This window comes from Citrus sinensis, chromosome 8 (assembly GCF_022201045.2).
Source record: "Citrus sinensis cultivar Valencia sweet orange chromosome 8, DVS_A1.0, whole genome shotgun sequence".
Lineage (NCBI taxonomy): Eukaryota > Viridiplantae > Streptophyta > Magnoliopsida > Sapindales > Rutaceae > Citrus > Citrus sinensis.
This window is the reverse complement of record NC_068563.1, coordinates 29,377,647-29,405,124: the sequence shown is the minus strand read 5'-3', so window position 1 is coordinate 29,405,124 and position 27,478 is coordinate 29,377,647. Positions and strand designations below refer to the sequence as shown.

The 27,478-nt window shown below is 35.7% G+C and overlaps 5 protein-coding genes and 1 non-coding gene across 6 annotated transcripts; 4 read left to right on the top strand and 2 right to left on the bottom strand.

Moving 5' to 3' along the window:
* The first annotated feature begins 1,643 nt into the window (after positions 1-1,643).
* On the top strand, positions 1,644-4,339 carry LOC102612216 (DNA-directed RNA polymerase II subunit RPB7). The gene is made up of 6 exons (XM_006488333.4): positions 1,644-1,930; positions 2,143-2,308; positions 2,444-2,494; positions 3,127-3,192; positions 3,288-3,356; positions 4,050-4,339. Exons 1-6 carry the CDS (start codon positions 1,815-1,817, stop codon positions 4,110-4,112), a joined length of 531 nt encoding a protein of 176 aa, XP_006488396.1. The 5' UTR covers positions 1,644-1,814; the 3' UTR covers positions 4,113-4,339.
* A 1,146-nt stretch (positions 4,340-5,485) lies between these two features.
* Positions 5,486-5,559, bottom strand: TRNAV-CAC (transfer RNA valine (anticodon CAC)). The gene has a single exon. It is a non-coding gene; the product is annotated as a tRNA-Val (tRNA).
* A 47-nt stretch (positions 5,560-5,606) lies between these two features.
* On the top strand, positions 5,607-10,651 carry LOC102611918 (uncharacterized). Its single transcript, XM_006488332.4, has 15 exons — positions 5,607-5,772; positions 5,892-5,982; positions 6,073-6,119; positions 6,202-6,291; positions 6,389-6,442; positions 6,951-7,028; positions 7,126-7,194; positions 7,268-7,423; positions 7,507-7,633; positions 7,901-7,941; positions 8,193-8,282; positions 8,382-8,486; positions 9,842-10,024; positions 10,199-10,308; positions 10,434-10,651. Exons 1-15 carry the CDS (start codon positions 5,737-5,739, stop codon positions 10,507-10,509), a joined length of 1,353 nt encoding a protein of 450 aa, XP_006488395.1. The 5' UTR covers positions 5,607-5,736; the 3' UTR covers positions 10,510-10,651.
* Positions 10,652-13,347: 2,696 nt separating this feature from the next.
* On the top strand, positions 13,348-15,540 carry LOC102611620 (uncharacterized). Its single transcript, XM_006488331.3, has 2 exons — positions 13,348-13,819; positions 14,825-15,540. Exons 1-2 carry the CDS (start codon positions 13,474-13,476, stop codon positions 15,358-15,360), a joined length of 882 nt encoding a protein of 293 aa, XP_006488394.1. The 5' UTR covers positions 13,348-13,473; the 3' UTR covers positions 15,361-15,540.
* Positions 15,541-17,005: 1,465 nt separating this feature from the next.
* LOC102611328 (methylsterol monooxygenase 2-2) lies at positions 17,006-20,696 on the top strand. The gene is made up of 7 exons (XM_006488330.4): positions 17,006-17,173; positions 17,844-17,981; positions 18,331-18,476; positions 18,636-18,755; positions 18,861-19,073; positions 19,177-19,257; positions 20,286-20,696. Exons 1-7 carry the CDS (start codon positions 17,144-17,146, stop codon positions 20,365-20,367), a joined length of 810 nt encoding a protein of 269 aa, XP_006488393.1. The 5' UTR covers positions 17,006-17,143; the 3' UTR covers positions 20,368-20,696.
* Positions 20,697-22,661: 1,965 nt separating this feature from the next.
* LOC102611031 (probable protein phosphatase 2C 24) lies at positions 22,662-24,683 on the bottom strand. The gene is made up of 3 exons (XM_006488329.3): positions 23,925-24,683; positions 23,445-23,765; positions 22,662-23,331 (listed from the first exon to the last, which is right to left on the bottom strand). The coding sequence occupies exons 1-3, from the start codon at positions 24,438-24,440 to the stop codon at positions 22,879-22,881; spliced, it is 1,290 nt and encodes a 429-aa protein (XP_006488392.1). The 5' UTR covers positions 24,441-24,683; the 3' UTR covers positions 22,662-22,878.
* Positions 24,684-27,478: the final 2,795 nt, after the last annotated feature.

Below are 27,478 nucleotides of genomic sequence, written 5' to 3'. Positions count from 1 at the left end.
TCAATTAATTCAAATAAGCGTCATTAGAGTTTTGATGATGGCCCAATTGATCCCGGACATAATGAATCTCTTGAAGGCCAATAAAATGAACCCGTCATATAAAATGCATCCTAATCTCAATTATGTACTTGTAGCTAGGGGTGTTAGCGGATCGGATTTTACAGATTGGATATCAATCCATATCCAATCTACAATTTTACGGATTATAATTTTTCAATCCAATCTAATATACAGATTGATTAAACTCAATTCAAATCCAATCCATGCATCTGCGGATCAGATGCGGATTTGACTCAATCCATATCCAATCTATACGTCTCCGGATTGGATGCGGATTTAACTTAATCCATATCCAATCCACCATTTTATGCATTAGTTTCCGAATTAAAAAATTTTAGTTCTCCCCAATCCATGAACTAATGAAATTTTAAAAAAAAATCTAATATAAAAATAATTTTACTACCAATTAAATTTAAAATTGAATAAAATTTAAACAAATTAATTATTTAAATGAAACTAAAATAATACATTCAAAGTTTCAAAATATAACATATCGAGATTAATTGTTCAAATAAAGCTATAATGATACGTTTAAAGTTTCAAAATATAATACACTAAGATTAATTGTTCAAATAAAGCTACAATTAATTGAAATGACGAAGTTTCTGAAATCAAACACAGTCTGATCCTTCACCAGGGCTATTGTACTTATCAAAAAGTGGTGATTACGGAGCCGTCAACGATGGGAACCAGGAGAAGTACGGGTGGTGATCTTGAAGGTTTTGATAGTGCAATTGTTTGGTTGGAACCAATGATTGTGAAGTGGCTCGATGGCTTGCTCTCGTTGGAATCATGCGGTCGACGTCATTCAAATTGGTGTCGAGAGTGTATCGAACCAGTATTGGCTGTTGCTAGTGCATGTGACGGCGGGGAAGCTTAGAGTTTTTTGTTTGTAAATTGTTGATGACTTGATGATATGTTACTTTACTTTTAGGTGACTTTGCAAATTGTTGGTAACTTGGTATTATGTTACTTTGCTTTTGCTAGTGCGTGTGACTTTACTTTTATTTTGTTTTATAATTTTTACAAGTTATATTTGTATATTTGTATATTTGTATATTTGATTATTTAATTATTTTATATTATTATTGGGTAATGGCTAAGATATGTTATAGTACTTATGTAACTATGTAATGTCACATTTATAATATTCTTTAATTAAATTTATAATATTTTTTTATATATATATATATATATATATATATATATATATATATATATATATATATATATATATATTTTGGGGATTCACAGCTTTTTACGGATTTACAGAAGTAAATCCATATCCAATCCATGGACTGCGGATTTTTAAATTTTCAATCCATATCCAATCCACGGATCCACGGATCGGATTTATATGGATCGGATTTTTACGGATCAGACGGATTGAGCGGATCGGATTGGATTATGAACACCCCTACTTGTAGCATTATTATTCGCGTTTGTTACTTGTAAAAAAAAAAAGAATGAAAAGAAGATCAATTTAATTGGATTAATGAAATCATAAGCCACAAGTGTACTTTGGAAATATGTACTTGTTTTATAAAGACTTTGTTTGTAATAAGAATTCTTTAGAAATCTGACGGCTAAAGAAAGAGGAGTGTTGGTACCCTAAACGCCGCCGTTTAGTCGCGCCCCAGACCAAAACTTCTTTCATCGCATAAAATAGCCGTGTCGGGGGCGAGTGTGATGACAGAAGGCAGTTCCGAAATTAAAATCATCAGACGGGAAGAGAGAGCAAAGGAAAAGAAAAGATGTTCTTTCACATAGTGCTGGAGCGAAACATGCAGCTGCATCCTCGCCACTTTGGTCGTAATCTTCGTGAACATATCATCTCCAAGCTCATGAAAGATGTTGAGGGCACTTGCAGGTAATTTTCCAATAGCTTTCTTTTTGGAATCTTTTCTTAGAATGATCTGAACAGAATACTACTCTACTTCGATGGATTTTTTGGGTATTCATTGAAAAAACGACAGCCTAATAATAATTATTTGCTCCTTTAAAGTGCTGTTTTATTTTCAAAGCAAACTGTTTTTTTCTTCGATTTGGACTGGTGATTTAATTGCGATGGGTTTTGTGCAGTGGACGGCATGGATTTGTGGTGGCGATAACGAGTGTGGAAAATATCGGGAAGGGCCTGATTCGGGATGGGACAGGGTTCGTGACTTTTCCGGTGAAGTACCAGTGTGTTGTTTTTAGACCCTTTAAAGGGGAAATTTTGGAAGCTGTTGTTTCCATGGTTAACAAGGTACTACTACTACTACTTGTTTCTTGGTCTCTTTAATTATTAATTAGTCATGTTGTTTCTTTCTTTCCCCCCCTTTTTTTCTTAAAAAAAATTAATAATCATTGTACTCCTTGTTTTTGTGTCTGTTTCTTTCAGATGGGGTTTTTCGCTGAAGCTGGACCTGTTCAAATTTTTGTTTCAAATCATGTAAGATCTCTCTACTTCTGATTTTTCACTCAAAGGATGGGCATGCTTTTGTTTAGATCATAAAATCTCTTGATTGCTTTCGAGTTTTTTGTTTTTTTTCTAGGAGACTTAGGTTTTGTAGGGAGGGTTGCATAAATAATCTGTTCTCTTCTTTCTGTGTCTCAACATTCAGTGACTGTTTCTCTGAATTCTATACTCCAGTATGTTAGAGATAAGAAGGCTGAAATTACTTCTCTATTAATACTTTTTGGTGTAGTGTGGTGGTGTTTAAATGTTTCTTGGGATCCAATATGTTTCAGCCTTCCTACTGAAAGTGTAGTCTAAAATTTAAATTTTGTAAATGGTTTAACTGTATTTTCACATATCTAACCTGCCCGTTTGGTTATATAAAAGAAGAAATCCAAGTTTCATCGTCTAAGTTTGCGGCATTCGTTTTTTTGGGATTTAAATTTACATCATTCATTTTGGTTTTATGTGTTTATGATGTAAATAGTAAGTTATGCTTCATTTGGTGTCTTATCAATTACTTTCTTTCATTTGGATTTTTCTCGGCTTATGTGGTTACTTTTTCACAGTTCATTCGGTACAATATGTTCTGACTTTTGATTTGTTGGCATTTCTATTTGTTTTAGTTGATACCGGATGATATGGAGTTCCAGTCAGGAGATATGCCAAATTACACTACCTCAGATGGATCGGTATGCTTCTGTTTTAACTTATTTACAAAAGAAAATATTAAATTTTCTGTTATACAAATATAAGCTTGAAATTGATTTCTTGGGGGGTTTTGCAGGTGAAGATTCAAAAGGATAGTGAGGTTCGGTTAAAGATAATTGGGACTCGAGTTGATGCCACTGAAATTGTATGCCCTTAAATCTCATTTGCCCTGATTATCCAAAATCTTGACTAGTACTTTCCATTTAGTAGCCACTAGCCTTTGCTTCAACCTAAATGTTCATTGTGCATCAGGATCTTCTCTAAGGGTTTATTCATGGCAGTTTTGAGTGCGATTTGGAAGCTTCACCTGACTAAGGAATTGATAAAAACTAATTTAATACCAGCTACGTACATCCTTTCTTAGTACATGGTACTGGGACCTGATTGGCTTCACATCAATGCTACAATTGTGCCAATTTGCATAGGACGAGTAGAAATATTATATATATATACACCTTTCATGTTGATGCCCCTTTACTGCCATGGTGTTGCCTGTTGTGTGTTAGGTTAATATGGTTTGGAAATCCTCTAATGGCTTCCCCCCCCCCCCCCCCCCCAAAAAAAAATAATTGACTAATGAATAGGGTTGGCACCTGTATATGCAAGTGGGATAAAAAAAAAAGTCCCATTCCCACCCTTTTATTTTTCTTAGGACAAAAATATATCTCAATCTCGTCCCAAACGGGATCGTGCAGGACCCCATCCCAACAGATTCGTAAGTATTTGAAGTTTTGCACCTGCAGGCGAATGAGCATTATTGGCAATATGTGCAGCCAGAATATGATAATTTAGCTATTCATGCTTGCTGCTTATGTTACTTTTTGGCATATCTTTGCAGTTCTGCATCGGTACCATAAAGGATGATTTCTTGGGAGTGATCAATGATCCTACAACGATCTAGTGAGGGAATAGCTCCAAGATCAACTTCACACATCTCGCTTGCTGTTCCTTGTTGTCTAGTTTTGTAGGCCATTGATCTGCCTTCGAAGTGTTCATTAACGTACTTATTGCTCCGCGAAGAAGATCTTAGCTTTGTGGGTTCATTTAGTGTAACTATGTAGTTGTACAAGATTTACTGAATGTAGTTGTGTTGAAGGTAGTGGCAATTATTTAATGAATTTTTGGTAATTGTTTCTTCTTTTTTAATAAATGTTTTTCAAAGATTAACATTAATTGAAAAACTTAAGTTATTTTGTCTCTATTGTAAAAATTTAAATTTTACATTTTGAGAGTAGAGATTGAATTTTTTTTTAAATATTAAAATATTTAAAATATCTTTTAATTATTTGATTTTTTTATGATATATTTTTAAAAAATTATCTATTAAAATGATTTTATAATTTTTAATAAAAAAATTTTATTGATAATTAAATAACTAAATTTTTTGAATGAGTTCTGTTTGTAAAAATTTTATTAATAAAAATTTTATTTAAATAAAATATACTTGAAAAGTTGTACCAATTGCATACATACTAAGTTGAACGGAAAATGTTACTTACCCCGAGTCAAATCCCGAAATTAATCCAAATAACATCGTTTGAACTTTTTTGTTTTTTTGTTTTCAATCTCATTAAAACGACGTCGTTTTAACTTAGTTAAGGCCAAAATCGCCTTCTCTTCCTCTTCATCTCACAACCTTTGGCGTTGTATTCCCCTTCCACTTCGTTTCATAGTTCACAACCACCACCATTGACAACCACCACCGACAGACAATGGCAGATACCATCACACATACCTAGCCATCGGCACCACCGCCATCGACAGCCATCACGCCTGGCAGCCACCATCACACGTACCCAGCCATCATCACCACCACCAACAGCCATCGTAGCAAAAAAAAAAATTATTTATAAACAATAATTCTTTTCAGCCACAATCCCTGCAATCTCTCTACTGGTTTTGGAAAAGGAAAAAAATATGTGCTTTGAGAGCATTATCTTTGGATTTTTTTAACTAAAAAATGATTGTGTTCAGGGACCAAAATTTGTGATGCATTGTTTTTAGAAACATATTTGGAGGAATGAGAGGGGGCTGTGAAGGAAGATAACAGTGCTCTGTACTTGAGAAGAAAAAGGAACGAAATGAAAAGAGAGAGAGAAACGAAGAAGTTGGTGTTTAATTTTAAAATGAAAAAAAATTAATTGTCAAAACGGCGTCGTTTTACAATCTTCGGGGCTTGACCCGGGGCAAATAGCAGAACTCAAGTTGAACACTGAAACTCGAATGTAAAAAAATTAAACTCTAAACATTGAAAAAAATAATGCATAATATCAATGTCTGAGCCCGGGTTCGAACCGGGGACCTCTAGTGTGTGAGACTAGCGTGATGACCAACTACACCACCCAGACGGTGACGAGCAACGTTTTGAAGTTGAACTTTAAAACTATGTAATTGAAAGACAGCAAGCACTCCAGTAAACAAATCTCTGTATTTGTTGTCATTTCCGTGCAAAAATTGAAGAATTGCAGAGAAAAACACCAAAACAGAGGACAAATAATTCTCTGCAATTCGTCAATTCTCTTACCATGGACGCCCGTCATGCATCTTTAGGTCGACGAACGGTACTAATCACATCATCACCTCGGGACCCAGTTTCTCATTCTCTTCATTTGTTTTAAATTTCATAGCTTTGATAAAATCTCACGTGATTTTTTTTTTTTTAATGTTCCCGGTGAATTAGTTGGAAGATATTCGTCAAAAACGAGCCGCAGAGCGACTCAGCAAGACTTCCTCTGCAGATCTCATTAAATCTTCCTCAATTCCTATCAACGGTTTCTCTCTGTCTCTCTCTCTTTTAATTTCCAGTTATCCTTTTATTTTTATTTGTTTATTGAAGTGTTATTCTTCCTATTTATGTATAGATGCCTCTGGAATGACAAAATCAGAGAGCGCGAATCGACTCTCCGAGGTAAAGCTTTATTTATTTATTTTTTGGATTCGCAATTATTTCCGCTAATTTTGATTCTCATATATGTTGATTATTGGCTTAGACCGATGTTAGTGGCCTATTATCTCAACTAAAAGACTTTCAAAAGAAGAATGCAGAATTGGAAGAGAAAAACAGCATTTTGTCTTCGAAGGTATTATTATTGTATCTGTTTTTGTTGGAGTTATGAGTAAAGGAGACTTTTTGGTGTTGTTACTATTGCTAAAAGATTTTTTATGTTCTCTATCCAGCTTCAAGTGAAGGAAGTTGAGAGTGAAACCCTACAGACGAGGATTAATGAGTTGGTTAGTGAGCTTGACCTTGATATCTTGTTGCATCCGGTTGCATTGTGTGTGTTATTATTGGAGTTGTTATTTGTGCACGAGCACATTGCACTTTTCCTTGAATGGTGAATTTTTTTTTTTTATTGGAGTAATGATGTTTTATGGAAATGAATTAATCAAAATTGTTTTCATTGAATTTTCTGCTTCAATCTTTCAATTTGAAGCATAGGAGGAATGACTTGGGAGAAATATTTTGTTGTGTATGACTGGTTTATGAAGCTTTTCTGTATTGATACTTCGTATAATGTAGTGTGAGAAATGTAATGGAACATTCTAGAATGTGATGGAAGCATTCCGGATTATTGTTATAGCATTTTTCTTCTCTCTGTTTGAATTCTTCTTGAAGTCAGATAAACTATCCCTTTCTCACTGTCATTGCGTTTGACATGCATTGCGTGAAATTTTTGAAATAATCTTGTAGCCTGGTTCTGCCAATTTATTTGTTTGTTTTACATGTGGTAAATTGTAGGAGCAAAACACTGTCCCATCTTTGAGAAAAGCTCTCAAGGATGTTGCAATGGAGAAAGACGCAGCTGTCGTTGCACGGGTATACTCTATCTGAACATTATTGTTGTGGTTTCACATCACATTTTCATTTCATTTCTTTTTGTTCATCACCAACAAAGTCTTATATTTTAGTGTAGGAGGATCTTTCAGCTCAACTTCGCACGCTTAAGAAGCGTCTGAAGGAAGCAGAAGAAGAGCAATATCGAGTATGCAAATAATTACTGTTTCTTATATAGGATGCTTCTGTAGCTTTTATTCTCACTTTTACCTTTTGTCTAGGCTGAAGAAGACGCTGCAGCCTTGAGAGCAGAACTAAACTCATTACAGCAACAAGCAATGGATGGTTCTCTTGGTGGAATATCATCTATGGGAATTTCACCAGATCACGTCCAAACCTTAGAAAAGGAGTTGGCTACTTTAAAATCTCAACTACAGGTTAGAGTGTGTATCCTGGTTTCTTTTGCTTTTTTCTACTGAGGCTTTTGTTTATAGAATCTCATGGTAGTTGAAATTTATAGCAAGAGTCACAGTTGAGGCAGCAAGAACGAAAACAGTTGACAGAAGAGCAGGCCCGGATTTCTGTGCTTATGTCTGAAAAGCAGGAATTGGAAGAGAAACTTGTGATGTTCTCTAGAAAAGCCTCAGGTATTACTTATAAAAGTTTTCTAGTTTTTCTGGATTCCTTTGCCAATTGCACTTTTTCTATATGCGTTGATTGTTCACATGCTGATTGCTAAGTATATCTCTCTCTTTTCTTTTGGTTTCCCCTGTAGTTGCAATTGCAAAGGTTGTTCCTCAAACTCTTAGATTAATAGACCCTTTGACATGTTAAATTTTTCTGCTGTGGCCTTGTACAGTATTTTAATTTTTTTGGGGTTCATTTTAAGTCTTTGATCTGCCCTTTGCTTGCAGAAGAAGTCTCAAATGCAGCAGCTTCAAAAGCATTTTCAGTGGTAAGATATCTTTTTTGAAGGCCAATGTACATTGTTTTTTCTCTTATAGTTTATTAATTACATATGTTGGTGAATAGTTTGCCAGCATCTCAACTTCATCTCCTCATTTCTGTTATTTCTTAATTTACTGGTTATGCTTGATGCCTTCTTCTGCACTGCTAGAAGATGTTAAGTGACTTGCATTTCAGAGGTTTCATGTTCTGTGGTAATGATCCATTATATTCAGTTTCCAATTGTTTCCTATCTTTCAGGAAGACAAGGAAAAACTTGAAAAGCAATTGCATGATATGGCTGTTGTGGTTGAAAGACTTGAAAGTAGTAGGCAAAAGCTTCTAATGGAGGTGTAGTCATTGCTTGCATGGTTATCTTTGTACATTCAAGTAAAATATTTTAGTAAATCTATTCTTAAGCATAGTAACTAATTTTTATTTGTTTGACAGATTGATAACCAATCTTCAGAGATTGAGAGGCTATTTGAGGAGAATTCTAGTCTCTCATCTTATTATCAAGAGTCCATGGGCATAGCGAAGCACTGGGAGAATCAGGTAATTATCTGTAGTTAAGGTTTGTTAGAATTAGCTTATGCATTTTGGATTCTAGCAACAAATTTTCACTTCACGTACGTATCAAAAAGTCAATTGTGGCATGCCAGTTTTCCCATCAGTTAATAATATCATATTTTAACTTACACAAAAATATCCTTAGAAGTTGCTATTCTGCCTGAGCTCAATTCATCTGTCGGTCGGTTGAGACATTACACTTCATCGTCGCTGGGGGTGTTTAGAATCCAATCCATCTGGTCTGCAAAAATCCCATCAATAAAAATCCAACATGTGGATTGGATTGGATTGAAACTTTTAAAATCTGCAGTTGGTGGATTGGATATGTATTTGCAAAAGCAAATCCTTAGAATTCCGTGAATCTGCAAGATAAAGTTAAAATTTAGTTGGAGGTGGACATTGACAGCAATCATTCAAGCTTTCAATTTCAACTTTTGTGTTGATTTAATTCTAAAATTTTAGTTAATTTTCATGTATTAATCTAAAAACTTCAGGATTTTTTGATTTCATTGTGTTAAAGTTTGAAATTTTGAATGACATCTTTAGACGAAAGAGTAGTCTTTCAGGATTGGCTGTTGTGTCACTACCTCCCACCTATCCTACACGCAAGATGAAACCACATTAGTTCAGTATTTTCTCCACCTATCCTACGTGGAAGTTGAAACTATATTACTTTAGTATTTCTGTAGCTTTATTTAAGAGAGAATAGGGAATAAGGCTAAAATGGTATATGGCTTTCAAATTCTTTTTGTTTGAAACGTATGTCAATTGAATTGTTAGATGCTGGATGAGGGCATAAAGACCCTATTAACATAGTGTTCCTGAATACATTTAAACTATTGATTTATTTAGATCTTGTTTAATTTTGAATTTGATTGGTAGTAAATTATTTCTGTATTATATTATTTTGTGGATTGGATAGCAAGAAAAATTTTTAATCCACATCAAATCCGCAATACGGTGGACTAGATGTGAATTATGTCTAATCTGCATCTGATCCGTAGATGTATGAATTGGATTTAAATTAATTTTACAAGTCCTTAGATTGGATTGGATTGGATTGCAAATTTGTGGAATGGATATGGATTGGTGTCCAATTTACAGAATGCAATCTGTGAACACCCCTACTTGTTGCCATCAAATAATGCATCAGAGCTATATGCCCGATCTGGCTAAACTGAAGTTAATTAAGTCATCTTTCTTTCAGCTAGAGATGATCATTGTTTCTGCATATGCTATATTCATCCAGTTCTGTGGAAGTTGGCATTGTTTCTATTAGTAATTGCAATGTCTATGAAAGTACTTATATCTAATACTCTGCCTGGCTTGTGATTTTCCAGGTGAAAGACTGTCTTAAGCAAAATGAAGAACTTCGAGGAATTTTAGAAAAGTTAAGAACAGAACAGGCTAGTTTCATGTCTATGAATGACAAGGATATCCTGAGAGACTTCTCAGAACCATCTAAAGATGCTGTCAGCCAGAATGGTTCAGAAACACATAAAAATGAATTCCTATCCCTTAAGGTTAGTTTATTACAGTAGGAGGTTTTGTTCTTCTTGAAAGGAGTTTCAGATATTCCATTAGCATTCTGTTCATATTCACCATGAAAAACTCAAATCGTAATTCATTGATTTTTTTTAGAACAATAGTGCATGTATTTATCATACCATTCTTTATTGTTGTTGTCTTTGTTATAGGGTCAACTTGCAAAAGAAACGGGCAGAGCAGAGGCGCTATCAGCTCAGGTTCTGCAACTCTCAGCCCAACTTCAACAAACAACACAAGCTTATAATGGTCTTGTACGCCTGTAAGATCTACAACCTGATCATTGTTGTTCCCCCCACCCCGCCCTTCTCTTTCTGTCCCCCTTGCTTTTTATCAATTTGCAAAAAGTTAGTGTTGCTCGAGCTGATTTTATTCAAATGCTTGCAGTTATAAACCAGTGCTACGGAATATTGAAAGCAGTCTAATCAAAATGAAGCAAGATGGTTCCGTTACCGTACAATGATCAAAGAGGGAAGGGATGCATCAACCCCTTTCATTGATACCTTTGTGCAACGAGCAGATGCAATGTGTAACATGCTTAAATTTGTTTAGGCATTCTTAATTCAAAATTAAATGAAAATTGAGCTGCTTTTGTATTGCTTGAATTACGGCTTCACATCAAACCCAATTTGAGAACAGTTGCTGCAACTTGACTCGTAAATAGAAACTAGTGGTGTATGGCATTTCTCTGTTTGTAACACAAACTTTTTTAACATAATATAAGAATCATCACTCGTAAGGCTAATGGAGTGGAGTTTGGGATTTGATCGTATGGGCTGGGTCACATGCACCACGACGCTATATTAATGCAACGAAATGATGCCATCTGCCGGCTTAATCGGAGCAAGAGCAACCCAGAAAGTAGGAAGGGTTTCAGTTAAATTATGGTTTATATCATCCTTGCTTTAGCGTGTTAGGGTATTATCGTAATTTACTAAGAGATCGTCGATTATCGTTGCAAAATACATCTTCATATGCATGATGAGAGGTAATTGACAATTGTTAATTTATTAGTGGATGGCGTCCAACCCTCCGTGATACATGCTTTGTGATTCTTCTTCAATGAAATCAATCTTCTATAAACAACTTTTCTAAGGAATCTATTACTTTATTACTCGTTTAAACTAAGCCTATGCCATGGATCTTAGCTTTATTTTAGTGTTAAATTAAATATTAAACATGTGACCCAGACGTTTGGTGTTTTGTTTATGCTGGCTTGCAATCATTGGTTAATGCATTGATGGAAACCAATAGTGAGGAAGTTTAAAGCAAGCAATTGGGGCCGGTGAGAGGAAGTGAAGATCACAAAAGAAAAGGTCTTTAGAACTGTTAATAATGCTTAGAAACTAAGCAACAGTTCTTACGATTAATTAAAGATTGTTGAGCTCTTTTTTTAGGGGTTGCTTACTTAAAGAGTTAAGGATGTGAGTGTTACTGAGAGAGAAGTGAGCAATGAAGGGCAAGAGCTTTTGTTTTTGCATTCCTGGCAATAAGAAGAAGGATACAGGGAATGAAGAGGAATCGCAGAAACCTTCAGATTCCCCTCGGAAGAATGGTAAACGGGGGAAGAGCAGAGGAGATGTTGCCAAAGCTCCTGGTGATGATCACAGTGAACCCAGTCATCGTGGGACTGGCAATAGTGCTAATGATGCTGGTGCAGGTGTTGCAATGATGGGTGCTGTCCATGGCCATGCTGCTGCCATGGAAGGCGGTGGTTGCGGGAGTTCTCATGGTGGTGGGGGTGGTGATGGTGCCTGACACGTTGATGCTTTTTCATGCTCTACTATTACTAATTATGAATTGTTTGTACATTTTTGTTTATTAAAAGGAGGAGAATCTTTTACGATATATAGGTTCTTATTCACTGTGTGAAATTGTGGAGTATGAAGACTGAAGTGGAATTTATAAGCTGATCGCGAAGCTTGATGATGATCAGCATCCATTAAATTTGGCATTGTGTATAACAACAATGGATTTGGGTTTTGTTTTCTTGTACTTATTTCTTAAATCAATGATTTGAATTGAGATTGAAGTTCTCTTTTCCTCACTCAATCCTTTTCTTAAACATCTATAAAAAAATTAAAAATATATATATTAACAGCTCAAGATTTATATTTACGTAAGTGCCATGAAAAGATATCAATGATGATCGGATTGAAGAAACATCTAATATTTGTGATTTCAAACGTTTGAGCTTTTGTTGTGTAAAACGTTAGCCACTACTAATTTTAACAAAGAAGTGCGTTACAAGAAATGATTTAAGATGTGTTTTCTTTAAAAATTCTCTAACATTATATATTCAAAAGAAAAAAAAAATGCACCTTTTGATATTTACATTTATTATATTATAATTACAAATCCCACTACCTCGAGTTTCTTTTCAAATTGACACATATAGAAGTTATAATTGATACAAACTATGTAAGTATAGTTCCCATTAACAATTATCTCATTATGAAAAAATAATAAGATAAGGATTTTTGAATGATGTTGTATGAATTTTTACAATATTGATAATGAGATCATTATAGAACTTTGATTTATATGTTTTAATCTCTACCATTGATTTAATTTAATGGATAAATGACTAATTACTTAATGATTAATGGATAATATTCGAGTTCACTGACATGATTTTAATATCTATAATTTGACAAATATTTTCTAAATCACTAACAAAATAAAAAGTTAAATATGTAAATATATGAATTAATTTAGATGTGTAAATAACAGGTATGAATTATTCAATCTTTAACGACACATGCTAATTAAATTCTTTTGTCATTTATAATTGGAACAATATAATTTTGTTGAAAAGGAGATAATAATAAGAGGATAACCTAAGATTGAGATGTGTTAATATTAAATAATATTTTTTAAAAGAAAATATAGAAGTTTCAATAGATTATGCTTACTTCTTTTTTATTATTTAATCTTTTTTAAACAATGCAGTAAGTTTAAATTTTAAGTAATTGAAATTCAAATACTATCCTAACTAACTTTTAATTTTGTGAATTGTTAATTAAATCTAACTGTAAATATTTATACCACTATGGATGCTGTAATTGAAAAAAAAAAAAAACTGAAATGCGAATATGCCATCAGTCAAAAGAAATAAAAGTTCGTGTCACTGAGTTTTAGAAAAATCAGAAATTGAAGACATAATTATGTACCGAAATGAAAAACATTATAAATTCTGTCCTCACATATGGTTAGGTTACATTAAAATACATTAAAAAAAAAACTGAAAAAGGTTATTTCACAAATAAACGAAATAAACGACACCGTTTGAGTTACAGACACTCACACCGCCTATAGCCCATCTTTTTTAACTTTCACACAAAATCGAAATCGCAAACCCTAAAACGCTTTGTCTCGCAACCTCTCCAACGCTTGTGTTTTTCTTAATCTGATTCATTCGAAAAAGATGTCGGTTTCGACTCAAAATCCGACCCAACCAAAGCTCCGTTGGAGCGAACTGGACGAAGAAGACGGCGAGGATTTGGACTTCCTGCTGCCGCCTAAACAAGTGATCGGCCCCGACGAGAACGGAGTCAAGAAAGTTATTGAATACAAGTTTAACGATGACGGCAATAAGGTCAAAATAACCACCACCACGCGCGTGCGCAAGCTTGCTAACGCTCGTCTCAGCAAACGCGCGCTGGAGAGGAGAAACTGGGCCAAGTTCGGCGACGCCGTTCGCGAAGACGTCGGTAGCAGACTTACCATGGTCTCCACCGAAGAGATCTTGCTGGAACGGCCTAGGGCTCCTGGTCTGTACACACCTATTTTCGTAGTTATATATATCAATTTACGTCGTTTTAATAACTTTATCTAGGTTTTTTTTTTTTTATGTTTCAATTAGAATTGGTCGATAGAGAAGATAATTTTTTTTGCTAGGGAAGTTTATATTTCTAACCCAAATATCTAACATTTATTTTAGAATAAACGGATTTGAACATGAAAGTTGCCAAGCCTTACCTTACTTATTGGAAATTAACCTTGTGAAATACGATAAAGGGCTATTTCTGTGTTGTTAAAATGTGATTGTGAAATAATTAAGAATCCCTGGAGTGACTTTGTGGGTTTTCGTTGATCGTCCTAGGGAGGCTCACCTCATATATCTTCAAAATGCTGCTTTTCCAGCACAGGCATGGTCGATTTAGCTAAGTTTAAAGTGCTGTGGATTTTCTTTGATAATTGTCCCTTTGGCTGCATACCACATCTTGTTTCTAGATCATTTTTTGTTACTTTTGTTTTGTAATCTTGTTCACATGTTTCTCTTTTTTTGTTGATAATCATCTTATTGTAGAGACGTAAAGTAGCACATACAGTATGGTCTGGTTTATATGTGTCGATTGGAGTGGATGTCACTGATTCCAGGGTGTACATGCTGGTGGCTTTAGATTTTGAAATGTAACCGCACAAGTTCCATTCAGTATCTCATGAAATTCTGACATCCGTCATTCATTTTGCATTTTTTTTAAAGGTATCAGATCATATTGGAGTCAGGTTGATGTAAATAATTCCCATTGTAGAACTATAGAATCCTGTCAAGAGTGGTTTGGGCTTGTAGTTTGTTTCCAGCCTGGTGCATATGACTGTCTTTCTGATGTCATTATATGGACTTAAATTGACATCACTGCATTTGTCTTTAGTCATTTCAACTCTTACTATTGTTTCACATAGACACTATACCTAAAGTAGTTTGTAATACATTGTGTTTTGTTGATCACAGTGACCCTTATTGTTTTGACCTTCTAATGAATCGGTAACAGGTAGCAAACCAGAAGAGACAAAGGCTGCAGGAGATTCCTTGGCGCAACTTGGGAAAGGTGGTGCTGTTCTCATGGTGTGTAGGACTTGTGGTAAGAAGGGTGATCACTGGACGTCAAGGTGCCCTTTCAAGGATCTTGCTGCTCCAGCTGAGACATTCATTGATAAACCAGCTGCATCAGAGACTGCAGCTGCTGCTGCTGGCGCGACCAAGGGAACATATGTTCCTCCTGGCATGAGAGCAGGGGCGGAGAGAACTGGAACCGATATGAGACGCAGGAATGATGAGAACTCTGTTAGGGTCACCAACCTATCGGAGGACACTCGGGAACCTGACTTGCTTGAGCTCTTCCGACCTTTTGGTGCTGTTAGCCGAGTTTATGTTGCTGTTGATCAGAAGACTGGCATAAGCCGGGGTTTTGGTTTTGTGAACTTTGTGAACAAGGAAGATGCTCAGAGAGCTATCAACAAACTGAATGGCTATGGTTATGACAATCTCATCCTCAGAGTTGAATGGGCCACTCCAAGGACTAACTAGATCGATCTATTTATCCTTAAGCTTTAACGGGATACAATATCAATTTTGTGTATTATTTTATACTATCTTAAGTTTTGAATGATCTTGGAGTGTTTTGTTGAGAGACAATGGTTTTCCTACAAGTACTTTGTATTCGAGATGATTTAATTTATGCCGTAGGTTCAATGTTTTTCAATGTTATTTGATTTCTAATAAGATACCAGGCAACACTTATGTTTCCTTGCACGCATCATCCTGTCTTCGTACAAACACAATGAAATTGCACTGATGGTGATGGTGGTGGTGATGGTGATGATGCAAAGGCTGGGAATAAGAAATCAAAATGAATTGCATCAGTTAAAATACAAATAAGGAAGAAAATATGCTATAAAATATTTAAGATTTTTTAACAATACATATGTACATATGTAAAATTTTTTAAAATAAATTTTAAACTTAAGACTTTGTTAAACGTCTTAAGTCTGAAAATTTTAATTTTTTTTTTCAAATTTATGTTTTTGATTTTTGTAATTTATGTTTGATTTTTAGATACTTATATCTGAATATAAAAATAAAGTTCCGTGACTTTTATTTAACTAAAAAAAAAAGAAATAAATATTATGTCTCAAAATATCCTTATTAAATAATAAATATACATATTCCCCATATTATAAAACCATATTCCCCAAGTTCTGTGAATGAAGCTCCGATCACAAACCAAAATTCAAAATTGTGCATGTACATGCGCAGATGATTTTAGGAAATAGATATACTATTTTGTAGATACAATAAAATCGAAACCAAGAAAATTTTCAGTAATTAAGTAAATATTAATTAATTGAATTATAAATTATAATATAATAAGTTGACACATAGTGGAGTTTGAAAAAATTATTAGTCATTCAAGGTTTTGCCAATTTAAATTTCAGCTAAATTCAAATACATTTAAATTTCAGACTAGAAAACAAATGCCACCTCGTTATTTTTAATTAGTCAAACGAGGGCAAATTCATAATTTAGTTAAGCCATAAAAAAATGTTGTCTTCCTCAGTGGCTTCGCCACTGAATTGCATTTACTCCGGATAAAAATTTCACTAATTAAAACCCGAAACCTCCCCCACGATCCCACTGATTTTCTCAAATTTCTTTGAGTGTTTTTATGCACACACAAACCATTTCACCGAAAACTCCAAAGACAACCCATTAATTAAAAAACTCCGAAAACAACGTGAGTATTTAAATTAGGCAAGGCAAATGGTACAATTGATAAGGACCCATATGGGTCAAATGCACAAGCAATAACATGATTAGCCAGTGGGATCAGATTCACAAGATTTGAGATTCTTGCATTTTGGGGTTAAAAATTAATAAAGAAAATGGTCAAGACTCAGGCCACGTGAAAACATCATGCACCATAACATCTCATGCATTTGTTAGTACTGCCTGTTCGAGCAAAGACAACATTCTGGTCAAAAAAGGTTGAGTTCATTGGCTAAAAAAGAAAGAAAAGCCACGACAATGAAAGCCACGACAGGTAATCTGTTAAAGAGTATACGTGTCATATTTTATTACTAGTTATATATATATTTCAATTTTTTTAAGGTTGATTTATTAATTTGTGTAATAATATTATACAAGAGGGCCCAAACTAAGCCCAGATTCCTTTCGACAGACTGTCTAATCCGGTGGGTGGCCCTTGTTGCTTCTCAATAAAACTTCCACTCCTCCAGTCTTACTCTCCATTGACAAAAAAGCATTTGAATTACTCAGCCACATTTGCTGTCTCTGCCAGGGATCGAGTTTCATGGCTTCGATCATTGAATCTGGTTGGAGGGTATTGGTTTTGTCGCTCTTTCATTCAATCTTTTCCCTCAAGATTTGATTTTTCCTTTTTCACTGCCCATTGGTGTTTGTGGATCTGTTTGTGCGTTTAATTGCTTATTTGTTATAAAATGATAGTAATAATAATAATAATAATAATTTTTTTCATTGGTTTCTGTGATTTTCTTTTGTTTCAAGCTCTTGCTTATTGAAAGACAGTGACTTTAGAATGCGTGTTTCAGTACTTGTTTGATTCTTGATGTTGATGGCGGGGTTAAGTGGTTAGATTACAATGACTCGCGTATTGGGTATTGAGCTGATTAGACTAGTGACTTGTGAAATCGAATCACCATTAGTTAGATCTTTGTTTATTGCAAATAGTTGTTTGGGCAATTCATGAGAACTGAGCAATCACAAGAAGATCAAGAATTTCTAGTTAATCCTTTTGTTATTGCCGGTGTGCATGGCTGCATGTGTAGAATTTATTGCTAGTTGAAATTATAATTTACTCTTCTTAGATGAGAAAAAGGGTTATGTGTGATTTAGCAGCTTGGTACTTTTGGTATTGATTGATTTTCGTCGAATTTCTTTAGTGTGATTATGTTCTTCTCCATTTCTCAGTACTGTTTATCGTCTTGAGTTATATTATAATTCTTGCAACTCTGTCTTTGTCTATGACGCAGTATCTCATCACACATTTCAGCGATTTTCAACTGGCGTGTCTAGGAAGTTTCTTTCTTCATGAAAGCATCTTTTTCTTAGCTGGACTTCCTTTTATATATCTTGAGAGGGCAGGATGGCTGAGCAAGTACAAAATTCAGGTTTTGTTCTTTCTTTTTTGCTGTTCGAATTAGTGGTGTCTCATTTCTTATTATGTTTGTCAAGTATATGAAAGCAAGACATTGTAATAATTAATAAAACAATTAAAAAAAAATTGAACTGTCACGGTACTCTTTAGCTAGCTTATGTGATGACAGCACCACTGACTTTAGGCCACTAAAAATAGTGTAGGTATCACTTTTTTTTTTCAATTAAACTCATGTTACAACTTGTTTGATGCTTGCTTCTTTGTTAAATGGCTAACCTGCTTATGTTAGAGATCTTCGCATAGGTAATGTACCTCTCTTTTTTTTTTTTTTAATGCTCTTACTAATTTCTACTTCTATTCAGACAAAAAATAATAGTCCTGCAGCCCAGGAGAAATGCATTACTCGGCTACTGCTGTATCACTTTGGTGTGAATTTACCTGTCATGATTTTCTCCTATCCTGTCTTCAAATACATGGGGATGCAAAGTAGTCTTCCTCTGCCGTCCTGGTATTTTCAGGTTCTTTATGCACTAAAGCTTTTTTCATTTAGATATTAAAGAATTAGATATAATTTTGGTTGTAGATTTTTATCAATTCCTCTGCGCACATGAATGAATTTCATCTTTTGTAAAGGTTACTTAGCTTGATCCTACTTTTGGTTCTGCAGGAAAGTGGTTCTATCACAGATAATATTCTACTTCATCCTGGAAGATTTTGTTTTCTACTGGGGACATCGCATACTACACACGAAATGGTTGTACAAACACGTTCACAGTGTCCATCATGAGTAAGACTGTGTATTAAGTACTTTTGTCTGGGCTAACATCTGTGCAATATCATTTGCCTGGTCTTTCTTGCAAGAACTTGTATGTGTTTTCTTATCTGTATGCAGATATGCAACACCATTTGGGCTCACATCTGAATATGCTCACCCTGCTGAAATACTGTTCCTTGGCTTTGCTACCATTGTCGGTCCTGCCATCACTGGGCCCCATTTGATGACTCTCTGGTTGTGGATGGTGCTCAGAGTATTGGAGACTGTTGAGGCACATTGTGGTTACCATTTCCCATGGAGCCTCTCAAACTTTATACCTTTGTATGGGGGGTGAGTTTGTAAAATTTCTCTAGATAGTCTTGTTGAGCTTGGTTATTTTGTTCAATGGTTTTTTCTCATCTGTTCCTGAAATATTTGTTTCATAAATCTCCAGTGCTGATTTTCATGACTATCATCATCGTTTGCTCTATACCAAATCTGGCAATTATTCATCAACTTTTGTTTACATGGACTGGTGAGTTTTTGGGATACATTGTTTTGATCATATGTATATTTCTCTTGTGTTGCTAGAGTGCCTTCTGCAACTATTTAAGTGTAATAGGATCACTTTTTTTCTCTCTCAGGTTATCTTCATAGGTCATGCTTTTAAATTCTATGGCCATGCCTGGTTTTCGAATTTTCTGAGGTTGATATATTTTGGTTAGTTGACGTCATAGGAATAATTAAATTTTCTTTCAAAGTTTAGTCAAATGAATCTGTTGCCGGAGCATCCTAGATTTGACTTGATGTTCCACCTGCTCGTTTGAGGCATGACCTTCCAATAATAAAGTGATATAGCAAGGTAGAGTTCATATGCCTACAAAAAAAATATTTAAAGGCTAAGAATTGTCAAATTTGATTAGTTGTGAAGTTGCAGTTGAGCATAAGAGACTTTTAGCGTCTTCTCGTACACCACAAAAGAAGATTGATGTTTGTTGTCGTGTTGCTTGTGTTATTTTCACCCCTAATGTGGGTATGGCCATGGGTACTCATACAGAGAATGGACGTTAATTGTATTTAGTCCTTATTTGAGAGAAAACTCATCAATTTAGTTAAAGTTCTGGTTGTACTTGATGAGGTATATAGAAAGATACTTGTTATTAGATTTTATTATGATGTCTTTGGTCTCCTCAATAAGAATGTCTTTCACAGCTGCCTACCCTTTGTTTTAGATACATTACCTTGCCAAGAATCTGATGCTTTTTATTGTCACATACTTATTCTCCATATCTTGCTTGCTTTTCCATTTTTTCTTTTCTTTGGTAGATGTTTCTTATTGTGAATTTTCTTTTCTCTTTGGTAAAAGTTGCTTAAAGGCATTACCTGTCCAACAATCAGACTGTCTGAATTAAAGTTTGAAGATCAAGCTTTGTTTGACATAGTAATAAAATTTCTGAAAACAGGAAATCATTTCTTTATTGGTATTTTTATAAAAATGGAAGGGGCATTAAGATAATAATGCGTGGAACTATGCTCTGACGATCCTTTTGTACATTCTTTCAGGATATTTGGTACTGATAAGGGTTATAGAAAGCTGAAAGCACTAAAGAGTTTTGGAATTGAAGATGACCCCAAGCAGATGTAACGGTAGAAAATTCTTTTTTTGGTTAGATTCAAAATTAGAAAATCGGGTTCCTGGCTAAAGGGCATCTTGGAAAAGGTTTTGTCTGTCCCTGCCTCATCTTGTGTGAAACCACCTTTTAGTTGTTTCTTGCTGTTAATGTTTTCAGCTTGTAGTAGTCTGTAATCATCGGAAAGATTTCTTTGGATATATTTTTTTAATACCTTCTTGTTTCTTTCGTTAGTGTGAAATTCCTGTGCTATATTTTCAACAAATGGGGTTATGCTGTAGATCCTTTTAAACTCCCTTGATTTCTTAATGATTTTAAGCCGTGAACTCAATGCTGTTTAACATATCCGGGACTTGCTGTACCCACTGAATTTTTATTATTATTATGACTAATGAGGAGGATGATAATCATCGTCATCATCCATACAAAAGCATGTTCCGTAGAAATTGCAAACTTATTATATAATTAATTGCCTGATGATGCAAAAAGGGAAAAGCAATAGAGATTACAACTTAGACCTGTCATTCTAATATTTCTTTATTGAGGGTGATAAGAGCATCATTCTGTCGGTTTCCAGCTAGATAGTGCATATGGCTCAAGTTTTCCATCAATATTGTGATGTTGTGAAAGAGAGAAATGAGTTGATTGATGTGCAGTTTCTACAAACTTGTCACTGCAACCGCAAAAGAGTTTAGATTTTGGACTGGAGCTGGGTAACTGATGCCCAAGTGTAGGAGGACAAATTATATGCATTCCTCCAATGCAATGATTGTGTTCTAATGTTCTTGTAGCATATTATAGTTAAAAAGATTTTTTTTTTTTTTTTGTTACTTCGCAATTTGGGTACAACAGAGATATATCTGGCTTATATTCCGTTTGGGATTGAGCTAAACCAAAGAGTTTGCTAAATATTAATTGTTGTAATTAAAAAGATTATTTTATTTTATTTTATTCTTTTATTATAAAAAAATTTATTATATCTTTATAAATTTTGTTAACTTTAATATTTAAAAATTATATTTATTATATGTGATTATTATTTTTTTTTCACAATAACAATAACCTAAGAACTACAGTATTGTAATACTAAAGTGGAACTACAAAATATGAAGATAAGAGACAGGTGTTATTTCCAGAGGTTGGGTGTAGACCAAGACCACGGAGCAGTCACCCCAGTTGCGAGTTTTGTTGGAACTAACAACAATTTCACTGGAGACACGTAGAAGACATTCATTTACTTTTTCTTTTTAGGTCATGCGCACGCACGAAGGGACATTTCTTGCAGCAAAAAAAAAAAAAACACATGCAAAAAATCAAACCACATTAATAATAATAAACAGAAAGCTTGACATTTGACACACGCAAAGAGATACCACCATATCCTTTGTAATTCTCTTAAATCCAATAAGCAAGACACAGGTATTGATTCTGGATATCAATCCGTCAAAGTCTCACCGAACAAAATTTTCAGGAATACTGTTTTGAACGGACACTAGAACTAGAATCAAACCAACTTTTTTTTTTTGGTTTTCCAAAGTACACCTGTATATGCCTGGTTAGAGCTTAAAAGCATTCCTCTGTCCCTCGTGATCGTGTTTTGGCGTCCTTCCTCCTTTCATTCCCACCAAATCTCTCTTGACCCCACCCACCCACAACCATGCACGAGTCATTTCCTCCCTCCTCCAACAGTTTCTTCGAATATTGAAACGTGATTTTCTAGTTGAACTCTCTCTCTTTTTCAATTTGAGAATTGAGAGGAGGTGTTCTTATTTTTCTTTAATGGACTCTCGTCACGCAATGTGGACGCACGCACAGAAAACTTCAAAGGTAACTACCAAACAGAATTCTGTTTCCGCCGACGCCAAAACATCACTCACCGGCAGCCTGCACGTAATCTTGACGGGCTAAGGATGCATTTAACTCTTATATCTGAAAAATTATATTTTCACCCATAAAATAAAATAAAAAATTCATTATATCTCATTTAAATTATTATTTAAAATTTATATTTAAATCATATTATTAATTTTTATTTTATAATTATAACTTTCTTACTATTATTAGCCTTTAATTCATAATTATATATTTTTTTTACGTGAGTTCCGAAGACCTAAATTTTGGATAGGTCCCTCATCTTTTCTGAATTTTTTATTTTCCATTTTCAACTCACGTGAAAAACCCGTTCCGAACATTGGAGTCATCATCATCATCTTTCTGAATAATGTTCAAACAAATAGAGCGTGCATTTGATAAGTACGGGAAAGCAGAAGCTCCTATGCACAGCTTCTATCAACATTATAATATAATATAATATAATAATAATATAATAATCATATTCCCTTCTCACTTGAACGAAATAAAACATCATCTGTTATAAAAAAAAAAAAAAAAAACCAGCAAAACCACAAGCTTTGTGATTTTGCCATTTTCGTTTCTTCCATTTTTTCGAGTCACTTCCAAACACAACAGCCAATTAATTAACCTTAAACGGAAAGGGCCACACATGTAGAAGCCAAGAGCTGTCACTACGTGGCCGCTTTTCTGAGATCCACCACAACCACGCTCACGTTATCCGTACTGTGCCTGGCCAATGCCAGCTTCGTCAGCAACAACGACGCGTCCGAGCAACACTTGTCCGTCGTCTCACCGCTTCCGTTGCTATTACTAACATCCGGTGCAGCACCCGGAGTGGCCGCCAGGGGCGCCCGCCCTTTTCCACGCAGGCACATACGCGCTACCCCACATGCCGTCTCGTTTGACACCACGTCCCACAGACCGTCCGTTGCTAGTATTAGGCAGTCGTCCGCCGCCGTCCGATCCACGACCGTCACCTCCGGTTCACAGGTGACATAAGGCTTCAAGTAGTTGTCGCCTATCGCTCTGGACATGGCCAAAACCCCAAGGACACGCGGCCCGTCCCAGTAGATTACCCTCCCTCCCGCTTCCTGGATCCGGTTCAATTCGTCCGGTCGGTCCGGCTGCATACACCGAAACCACCAAATGAAATTGAGTCAACTTTTGAATTCTATTAATTTAATTTTCATCTCCTCAGAAAAAGAAAAAAGAAAAAGAAAAACACCACAATAGCAACCTTGTGATCAGACGACAACGGTAGAGCCTTGCCGTTACGACACAAAACGGCTCTCGAGTCACCGCAGTTGGCAATCACTATTTTATCTGGGGTTACTATGGCGACAACAGCAGTAGACCCAACGGCATCGCATTCAGGCGTTTGAAGCTCACACCTACAGGTGGCTTTCACCACCCCTTCGTTAAACTCATTCACCTCCTTGTCCATACGCGTGAAGCTTCGCTCCAACGCCCCTCTACATCCCGCTACATCCGTTCCCTTGTTTCTCTCCAGTTCTTCCTTCACCAACTCATGCAACCTTTCCCTACATCTCATCGCCACCTTCAATAAATATGAAATAAAAAATGAGTTCAGAAAAGTGATCAACATTCACCCAAAAAAAAAAAAAACAATAATAAAATAAATGAAAAAAAAAAGATTTTCAACTTTGCAAAGTGAATTACAATTATTTTTTTTTGGGGGTTTCGATTTTGAACTTACATGAGAGCAGCCGTGGCCATCGTAAACGCCGAAGTAGTGCAATTCATCAGCGGCAGTTTCGAAATTTTGGCGAAAAAACGACGGGTGAACAGCTACTGCATCTTCCATGTCTCTTCTTCTTCCACAAACAGAAGAGACGCCGTATTTAGGATTCGAGTTTGGATCCAGTGAAGCAGTTGTTAAGGGTAACGTGCTCAAAGACTCACTCGGTAAAACCACATCTTTTCTTTTCGATCGTCCATTTTCTACCTTCGTCTGTTGTTGCTCTTGCATTTCGCCTTCGTCTGAAACGCAGTTCTCCAGCGCGTTTTCCCAGTCACGAGAAAACGACGTCGGATAAGCCTCTAGCTTCTGCCGTTTTAGTCTCTCATTTTCCTCAGTATCCGAGGGGATCACGCCTGAAACGAACTTGAACCGTCTGATCTCCATTCGCCTACGCCTCGCCGTACGTGAGCTTGTCTCGCACGACGTCGTTGCCTCACTCTCGCTCACCACTCCACAGCAGATCTCCGCCATCACACTCTTTAATGTCAAGGAAGTTCGTAACGAAATTCAAGATTCTCTTTATGTTTTGTCTTGCGAGCTTAATTTGTTAGCAAAAATGGTTTCGTTTTTTAATGAATCACGCTATATTATTGATCGACATGAGAAAATGAAAATGGAACGGGTAAAAGAGAATGTTTGCGCGCTCAAGAGGAGTCTTTAAAAGAGAACCCATGGGGTTTGAGAAGAAGGGAAAAGCCTTTTACGTAGGGTCCTGCTAATGAGGTGGTTGGTTGCTTTTGTTGTGCCGTTTCATGCTTCTTTCGGGCAGCCTGCCCCAATTCCGTCACGGGGCTGACCGAACAGGTGCTAGTGTGCGTGACGCAGTGCGTCTCTGCCTAAATCGACACATCTCAGCCGTTGGCTTGCTGCTGCTAGCATTTCTGCCTCCGTTAAGATCCAACACGTGTATCTATTAATCTGGTGGGGACAAACGTGGCCCTATGGGACAGAAACAACGAGATAAGAGAGCCTTCCTTTTTCTGACACGCATATGGTCCTGGTCCACCTCTAAGGCGTCGTTTCGGTTTGAATGATAAAAACTTTTTAAAATTTTTCCTTCTTCTTTTTTCTTTATTTATTAATTTTCACTTTCTCGTTGATAACACGTGTCCCTGCATCGTGAAATACGAGAATTAAGCCAAGATTATTTTTTTTCTTTTTCCTTTTATTTTTAATTTTAAGTTGAAGGCTCCAACTTTATTCGGCTTGGCTTGGGTGTTGTGGTCCAATCAAATGCTAGTACGTATCACTTATGATGTTGAAACGTGGGTCCACCTGTCAACGTCGTTGACACCCAAGGAATATCTAGGCACCCCATTTCTTCCATCCTCAAACACGTGTAAAAATCACACTGCACTTCCCTCCACCCGGGACCCCTTCCCGTTTGTTAAAGTGTTAAACCGACCCCACATGATTTGTAAATTCATGGTTTGGCCCCAGTATTGTTCACATAAATTCCTGAACAACCCTTAATCGTACTCAAATTGTTTAAATAAGGTTGGCAGCAAACACAATCACCAAACTGGATTCGTATATGAACGTGGAGGGCAACGATTGGACAACGTGCTAATGACAGATACGAATACTGGGGCGTCGGGACCACTTGACCCCCCCTAAAGCCTAAAGGCTAAAGAGAATAGGGCTCCACGCGCTATGATCTGGCTGGCAGGCAATTGTACTACTATATATGGTGCGTGAAGTTGACAAGAGGATAAAGTGAAGTGACACGTGCCAGACAAGGCAATCACGAGAGTAACCCTAGTTAGAGCAGTAAGTGAACTAGGGTTAAGTACTGAAGTTAGGTCATCTTCGTCTTACAAAGTACAAAAACTGGGGTCCCGGGCGTTGGTTTTCATTTTTCCTCCTTTCCTAGGCGAACAATATTGCGGGAAAACCAGAACGAAAAGATTAAGTAACGGAACCCGAAGCGGGGACACGCCGATAGATCACATGGGTTAATGAAGGACACGTGGCTGGGAAGGGTGGCGTGAGGTTACGTGGCGGAAGGAAGAGGACACGTTGAGAGAGTAACAGTGTGGCAGTGACTCGTGTTCAGTGTATAGGCATTACGTGGGTGAAGTTGATTTTGCATGAGCCATAATTTACATGGCGTGAAGTCTCCTTTAACCTTTAGGCCTTTCACTCTGAATAACATTTGGCTAAATGCATGTAATGAACAACAACGACAATATGTCTTGGGCTCTGGATGAGTGACACTTGTTGGGGATACGGCTGTGTTTTGGCTCTGCATGCGTGAAGGGACACCCTAGCAGATTTTTGGGTTTTGCGTTTAGGGTTAATAAAATCCTAACTTGGGTTTGTAGGAATAACTATTGTAAGTGTCTTTGTTTTCCCCCCCCCCCCTCTCTCTCTCTCTATCTCGGGAATGAAATTAATGCAAGTTAAGAGGCTAGAAATGACACGTTTTACGCAAGCAAAATGATGATGGGGCACGATATGATATTTGGTTAGAACGTGAGATGTATCCAAGAACTTCAATTATTCAGCCATGGTTTGTTGCCTGTTGGATAATGGATGTGAGAGCTTGAGAGAGACTGCTCAACTTTATTTCCTTGAACTAGTGCTCAAATAACTAATGATTCATTGGAAAAAAACAATACTATCAATTTGTGTTTCAATCTTTGAGTAAAATGCACACAGCATATTGATAAGATACTATTGATGGTACAATAAAATCGATGCGGTAGTTTTAACATATAAAATAAGAGAAATTTTAGAATACATTTAATCTACCGTATCAGTCATATAATAAATAAATAATATTATGATATAGGTATATTTATTTTATAAATTATCGTATAAGTAAAAATTATATTAAATTAAACTATATATATCATGCATACATCAATTGATTGTTACGAAATATTTTAAAATTTCTCACAAAATAGAGATCTTTTTTTAAATTTGTTTTCTTTCTCCTAATACGTACAATAACGTTTATTTAAATGGCATCACTCATAGGTTTCTGCGGTACAATTTTTAATTATATTATGTATTTATATAGCGGCAAATCCCGATGATATGAGTTCTTATTATTTTAATAAATTAAAAAAACGCCGTGCGATGTAGATGAAAGTTTGAAAGGAATGTTAGTGAAGCTCGCTCTTGAAATTATTAATTAATTAACTAAATTTGGAGTTATGTACATAAGTCAACTTTTTTAACTAATTATTTTTTATGGTTTATATTTTATAATCATCCGGTGAAACCTTGCCGTTTAATTGAATCAGCTAGCTCTTCGTGGTGGTAGATTGTTTAATTTGTCGATTTGGATCGATTATTCAAGATTGATCAACAATATATATCCATTCACGCATGTGTTGGCTTCTTGTTTGAGGGAGGCAAAATGTTGTTGATTCTTATTAAGTGGCAATTAAAAGAACGTTGTTGGATAAGGATTGGTTTGATTTGATTTGATTTGATTTGATTTGATTTTTAATAAGAAAATAAAAAAAAAAAACTAAACGACCCTCAATTTTCTTAACTAA